Source organism: Arachis ipaensis, chromosome B10 (assembly GCF_000816755.2).
Source record: "Arachis ipaensis cultivar K30076 chromosome B10, Araip1.1, whole genome shotgun sequence".
Taxonomy (NCBI): domain Eukaryota; kingdom Viridiplantae; phylum Streptophyta; class Magnoliopsida; order Fabales; family Fabaceae; genus Arachis; species Arachis ipaensis.
In genome coordinates this window covers 129,891,220-129,898,134 of record NC_029794.2, presented here as the reverse complement: position 1 = coordinate 129,898,134, position 6,915 = coordinate 129,891,220, and the positions used below count along the sequence as shown (strand labels likewise).

General features: G+C 33.0%; 1 protein-coding gene across 2 annotated transcripts; it reads left to right on the top strand.

Annotated features, from left to right (window-relative positions):
• On the top strand, positions 386–5,630 carry LOC107623712 (E3 ubiquitin-protein ligase At3g02290). 2 transcript variants are annotated; one of them, XM_016326060.2, is made up of 5 exons: positions 386–578; positions 1,579–1,911; positions 2,630–3,053; positions 3,722–3,831; positions 5,283–5,630. In XM_016326060.2, exons 2-5 carry the CDS (start codon positions 1,792–1,794, stop codon positions 5,313–5,315), a joined length of 687 nt encoding a protein of 228 aa, XP_016181546.1. In that variant the 5' UTR covers positions 386–578; positions 1,579–1,791; the 3' UTR covers positions 5,316–5,630. The 2 variants fall into 2 exon arrangements, with proteins under 2 accessions (XP_016181546.1, XP_020968732.1); XM_021113073.1 differs by lacking the exon at positions 5,283–5,630 and adding an exon at positions 3,899–4,497.

The following is a 6,915-nucleotide window of genomic DNA, read 5'->3' as shown; positions in this document are numbered from 1 at the left end:
TAGCAAATGTGCCATCATTATTATTATTTTAAAACGCAAACCCAACAACTTTGATGTTGCCACTATTTTTTTTTATTTTTTACCAAAAATAAGAAGACTCAAACCCACAATCTCCTAGGTGAGTATAAGAAGATTATACCATTTAAATTATAACTCGTTGGCGTTATCATTATTTTCTTAGTATATATTAAATTGTTAAATAAATAGACCAATATGTCATTTTGGTGATCAATTGTTCAATAAATAGACTAATGGGTGGTTTTCTAATTTTATATAACATTTGAAAAAAAAAAGAAATATAGCTCAGTAATCTATAAAAAATTAACGAAATTAGATTCAACTTTTTACAATAATTTTGTTATATATAGACATTAANTTCGTCCACCATTACTAACTCCACTCCATCACAGAGACCAACGCAGCAGGCGAGTGAAGGAGTGAGTTTTACCTCCAATTTCGCCAAGTTCCTTTGCGATTCTCGCCCCCCAAAATCCCTAAATTCCCGCACATATACACTCACCTTTCTTCATGATTTCACAATCATCCTTTTACTCCACTCAATTTCTTCACAGTTTCAGGTTCCTCTTTCTGTCTCTGCTACTCTTTTTAATAAAAATTCAACATTTACTTGTATTCTCTTATACCCAGTTCGATTTTCTTCTTTCGATTTGTGTTGTGATTGTTCTGATCGCCGTTCTCTTTCATAATCAGGAGTGGGTCGGCCCCCTTTTTTGCCAATTCAATTGCGTTTCTGGGTTGACTGTTTTTCCTTTAATGATAAATTTTGATGTGATTTTTCGGCAATGCATGGAGAAGTTGGATATAATTTTACCACCTTTTCTTTTGTTCCTTTTTAGCATTAACTTTTTTATTTCTTTTTTATGGTTTTGATTTTTAAATGTTCTAGAGTAGTGATCATAGTTGTTCGTTCTGAAAGCAAAAGAATGATCTTTGTGTTGGTTGGTGCATCATTATAGCTTAACATTGAAGTAAAGAACATTTTTGTTCTTTTTTTTTCCTAAAAATTTAAAGTAACACTGCCCTGATGAAGTTGTCGGTGCATAGAAAAAGAGTGAAAAAATGAAAACAATTTGCACTCTAAATGATCACATTTGTGATATTTATTAAATATACTAGTTTTCAATTTATTTTTTTATTACACTTTCGAGTTTTTGGTTGATCACTTGTTCCTATATGTTGCTTGACTTAATTACTGCATTGATTGATTCTTGTGTGCACAATTGTATTTGTGTGCATTGCAATAAACTAATCAACAAGTTATAGATCACCACTTCAGAATCAAGCATCTACATGAGCATGAATAATCGAATATTTAATTATTCAATTGTGATCACTATCATGTATTGTACACAACTTGTTTCTGTGCATCAAATGTGCTCAAGATTTTTTTGCCTTATTGAAGTATGATTAGAATTTATTTCCCCCTTTTGGGCAACAAAGCCTGGTTATTTTAACTGGTCAAATAGTTTCATGAATGACAGCTCACAGATCCTAAGCATTCTCATTTTCTTGGAATTGTTTTCTTAAACTTAAATGTAACTTTGGTGTGTTTTCCAGGTTTGGGAGAGGAACAGTGCTTATCCACATTGCAGAGTGATTGAATATTCCCCAAGCTTAGAATCCTCTTTCCTTTGAAGCATAGCTACTGTGGTGCTGTTGGAGGCTCCATTTCAAAAAATTTTCATGTAGCATCATCTATTTTTTGTTGATTAGTTGAAGAGTGTGACACGGATAATTTAGGCTAAATAAAGACGTTGGGAACCTTGAACTATGGGTTCTGTTTGTTGCTGTCTGAGTTTTGATGATTTCGAAGATTATGTAAATCCAAATAGTTCTGTATATAGGAACTGCGTCTGTCTCAGTTGCTTGATACAGAACCTTTTGAACGTGGTATGGCTCTAAATCCTTTCTTCTCTACCGTACCCGGTTCTGTTTCCTACTTTCCCCTTCTCTTATGGAAGGGCAATGCTTTGCATCATGTAATGTGTTATGGCCATATTTAAATTTGATAGTTCTCTTCATGAGTCATGAGTTATTTCTTTGTCTCAGGTGCTTGTATCTGGCTGTTGTTAGTAATGTTGCACACCACATTTTCTGTTTTGTTCCCATTCTTTGTAATATAAACCTTGAAATTAGTTATATGTATTGGATTGCTTCTATTTTCTTCTTTAGTGTTCTAGTTCCGTGTATTATTTGACTCTAAATATGGTTCATGTACTATTCTTCTTTAAATATGTTGGGGATTGCTTCCATTTTCTTGTTTATATGTATGGGAATTTATTCTATATATGAATATGTGAAGAAATGTCTGTGTATTTGAAAGTAATCTTCAAGCCAACTTTGGGAGGAAAGTTTGCCATGCAAATTTCTCATGGTTACTTATTTGTCCTAATTACCTATTAAGTATGACCAATTTATAATTCCCAATTATGTACAATAAGAAAGATTGTTTGACTAAGATGACTTTCTTATAGATCAATATTTGCTTGACTGTAACTTGAAGAATATATTTTAGCTTGAATCAAGTTTTACGGGATTGACTGTTGAAATCGATGAGTTGTATGTAGTAATATGATACAATTGTTTTGCTGTGTTCATTGAATTTCAGTATGCATCAATATTCCGCAGAGGGGAAGTTCATTCAGCTCCTTCATCCATTCAGGGGGCTGCATCCATGACCTCTGCAGCATCACTTGATAATTCTCTATCGGACATGTACCGTTCTCCTCCAAGGCCATTACCATATGATGCGGATTCGAGGTTTTTCCGCGCACGTGATGGGCTAGTTTCAAGGCGTGAGAAGGGTTCAAGTCATTCAAATGAGGAAACAGAGCCTTTAAGAAGTAATACAGACGTTGATACAGAATCTCTGAATTCAGGAGACAAATGGAATGAGTGTGCCTGTGAAGACGGGTCAAAAGAATACCGTTCGAAGTCCTCACTAAGAGTTTCATCAGCAAAATATGCAACTGGAGTTGGCCTTGTCTATGCATCATCAGAAGAGGAGGATGTCTGTCCGACTTGCCTTGAAGGTTGACAATTTTTTTCATCCTTAATAATATCAATTTACATCAAAATATCCCTGGTGATTGCGACTCAATCTTGCAAGAATTATTGGCCAGGTTTACCAGGTTTATTTATTTATGGTTTAAATAAAGTTTTAGTTCTCGTAAAATACGTACTTTTTATTTGTTTATTTATTTTGGTCCCTCCGGTTTATTTTGTTGGCCCTTAAAAAATTGAAAATGTTTGGCTTTTGGCCCCTCTCAGTAGTGAATGCTAATATGGTAGGTTAAATGTTGACACGGCTGGTTATACATAGACGTTGCTGGATAGGATATGTTAACATTCAACCTGTCATGTCGTCAAGTCAGCATTCAACTTGTCACATAAGTGTTTAATGGAGATCAAGATCAAACATTTTAAACCTTTATTTGTATATATTTCATATAATACATCTCTGGTTTCGCTAGTTTACATAGAACTTAGAAAACAATACTCCACTAATGTTGAACCAGCATTGCGCCATTGCTTTAGAAGTTAGAGTGCAACTTTTGTATAGGGATTTAGATTCTGAATGGTCATTATGAAACTGTTATTATAGCTGGTATTAAATGGTGGTTGTTTCTGGGAAACACACTGTTAAGAGAGTAGGATCTTTTAAGATTCTAATGTTCCTACCATCATTTTTTTCTTACAGAATACACTACCGAGAATCCGAAGATAATGACAAAATGCTCTCACCATTTTCATCTCGGTTGCATTTATGAGTGGATGGAGAGAAGTGACAACTGTCCAGTTTGTGGAAAGGTAACACTACTACTACTATTACTAATGAGTTTTCTCTGAATTCTTTCTTACTGAATTTGTATCTCAGGTGTGATGAAAAACATAAGCCATAAGCACCCTTTTGCAATTTACGTGAAACTTGAGTCTTGAGGTTATGACAAAATATTCGACTCTGGCATTGCAATTTTAGTATGTTGGTACAACTGTACTATTTATTTTTTTCTCATTTTTTTTTAAAAATAATTTTCTGGGGACTAGTGTTAGCTCTTATGATGATGTCTACTGAAACAAACAATTGCATAAACAGCATATTGCAGTTTGGACTCTCCATATCTGTTGTGTGTACTAACTGTCAATGTTTGCTCGTGTGCCGCTCAATTTATTTGGTTCATTGGATGCTAGAAAGAGTTTGGGCTAACCTGCCTGAGTTATCGCTGCTTTAGTATGATTCTTATTATTTGAGCTGTGTATGTATTTATTTATATTTATGCTCTCAGTATGATTGTTAGATCGTTGTGTTGGTTGAACTGTTGAAGTATTACTCCTTCCTCCCCTTTTTTAATGTTACTATGAAAATTTGATACATCATTAGATATCAATGTATTTGAATATCCAGATACCTTGATATCCATTTGTGTTCTAAATTTTCACAATGACATATAAAAAAGAAACAGAGTGTAAAAATATGCACATGTTGAATATGATTTTCTTTTTATCCTCAGAAAATTTTAATGTTGACAATAATATAGAATTTTTAGAGTTTCATTGTGTCTTACTAGAATTGAGATTAGATGGGCCTAACTCAACACCAAAAGATAGCTCACGGGGTGAGAGATACGTCGCAAATTATAAACTATCTAAAGACCTTATCTTTGAGGTAGCATTTGTTTTGAGGTACTGAGACAGAGACTGAGAGACTGAGATTCAGTAATTATCTTTGTTGGTTCAGAGATTGGTGTTAAAATTTCTGTCTCTATCTCCAAAATTTCAGTATTTCAGTACCTCCAAAATGTAGGGACACAGGGGACTAAAATTTTTAGAGATGAAGATTGAAACTTTAATAACATTTTATACTTAAAATATTCTCATTTCAATTAATTAATTCCAATTTTACCCTTTGTGCAAATTAAATTAGAGTTTTATTCTTGTTTTAATTTTTGTCACCTACTTTGCACCAAACAGAATACTGAGATTTATTTCAATCTCTGTCTCTTAGTCTCTGTCTCTCAGTCTTAGTCTTTCTGTTTCTGTCTCTCCACCAAATGCTACTTGAGAGATGTGGAACTTGTAATATGTCTTGTCTCTGTGAATATGTCTAATTTGAACATGACCTGAGAACTGAGAAGCAAGAGTTTGAATGTTGTTCCTTTACTTTTCACTAAACTCAATAAGCTAAATACAGCATCTCAATTTGAAGTTTATTGAATCTAAGATTAATAGTCATATGCTTGGCTTTTTATGTATTGGTTTAGGTGATGGTATTCGATGAAACGACATACTCTTGACTAGAAAGTATGTCTTGTGGAAGAAGCCAGCAACAGAAGAGAGAAAAGGAAGAATATATATATATAAACATTGTGAATATACTGCTGATTTAAGTGCTTGTCATGTATAGTAAGTATGAAAAATTTTTTATTAACCATTGTTGTGAGTTCATTGTCATCCAACTTGTTTTCATATTTAAAGTATTCCCACTTGGCCTAAACACTTGAAGTAAAGAAGAAAACTGCAGTTTCATCAGATGGAAGCTATGTTCTGTGCAGTATAATAAGGATTTCTAATTATGAATTGTTATGCTCATGTAGAAGAACGAATTTCAATTTGATTGTTAGTGTACTAGGCTTAAATTCCTTAAAGAAAACGATTATTTAAGGAATTTACTATTTTAGTATTTTTTTTGGTTCAATTTTTTCATTTCCAGAACATGTTTGAGGAATTTGAAGAGAGTTAAGGGTAATTATGGGATAAAATAAAAATATAGAAAAATAAAATTAAAAGAATATATGATATAATAATGAGTGGTACTCTAAATTGATCTCTAACAATTTTCTATAGAGAAATTAGTTCTTAATTAAGAAAACTTTGACAAAGTAGTCTATGATATTTTAAAAATTTCAATAGATTAGTCTGTTATTTTTAACTTATTAAATACTAATTTATTTTCTTATTTTATTAGGAATTAATTTATCTAATATTCGAAAAAATTAGGTATCAATAACTTGTTGGATATAAAATTATTAGGGACCAATTTGCCTAAGAGTTTTCTTTTTGATGATAGTGACGATATTGATAATAGTGATGATATTGACTGTGACTTTGATATGGAGTTGGAACTTCTAACTATGATGAATTCACGAATAAAAACACTCATATAGGAGCAACCTCCTCTTTTTTTATTTATCATTTATAAATACAATATGATAAAATTTCTTGTTACGGAGTTTGTAAAGGAGTTGTGAATACTGCTGTACGAATATAAGATGCTGGATATCTTAATAGCAGACTTGTTGAAGTAGTTGAGTTTTTCTTTCTTTTTCTTATCACAATCAACAATCATAAGTATAGATATTGCTCGTAATAAATAGGGCAATTTACTATAATAAATAATATGAAAACTAATTTTACCAGAATGCACAAAATGAAAAATGGATACCAAAATGCATTTTTCCCATAATCTATGTAAACTGCGACAGGGGTGTTGCGGTTTACGTGCAACGAGAAATGAGCATAAACTGCGACAGGGGTGTCGCGGTTTACGTGTGGGCTAAAAATGTGCATAAACCGCGAGAGGGGTGTAGCAGTTTATGCGTTAGTATACAATTTATATAAACATAAAACAAAGTGTGTGGTTAACAAAAAACATACATTACATACACCTAATTCAATGGAAATAAACTAAGTACAAACACATATAATACAAAAGTACATGGTAAATCCGACAAACATAGATATCATCAATGAAAACATAAAATAGTAAGCTACGTCTCCTGCCTGTCCTCATCCTCGTCGTCAGAGTGATGTCCAAATGCGCCCAGAAGATGAGACCCTGTACCACATCGAGCGGCCTGTCTCACTCTGGCGGGCCTCTGGTGCTGCTGTGCTGGA

Bases quoted from the DNA above. Each gene is read 5' to 3' on its own strand.
- LOC107623712 (XM_016326060.2), top strand. From the start codon at position 1,792: ATGGGTTCTGTTTGTTGCTGTCTGAGTTTTGATGATTTCGAAGATTAT. The intron at 1,912-2,629 runs GTATGGCTCTAA...ATTGAATTTCAG, and splicing joins TACAGAACCTTTTGAACGTG to TATGCATCAATATTCCGCAG. The intron at 3,832-5,282 runs GTAACACTACTA...GTATTGGTTTAG, and splicing joins ACTGTCCAGTTTGTGGAAAG to GTGATGGTATTCGATGAAAC.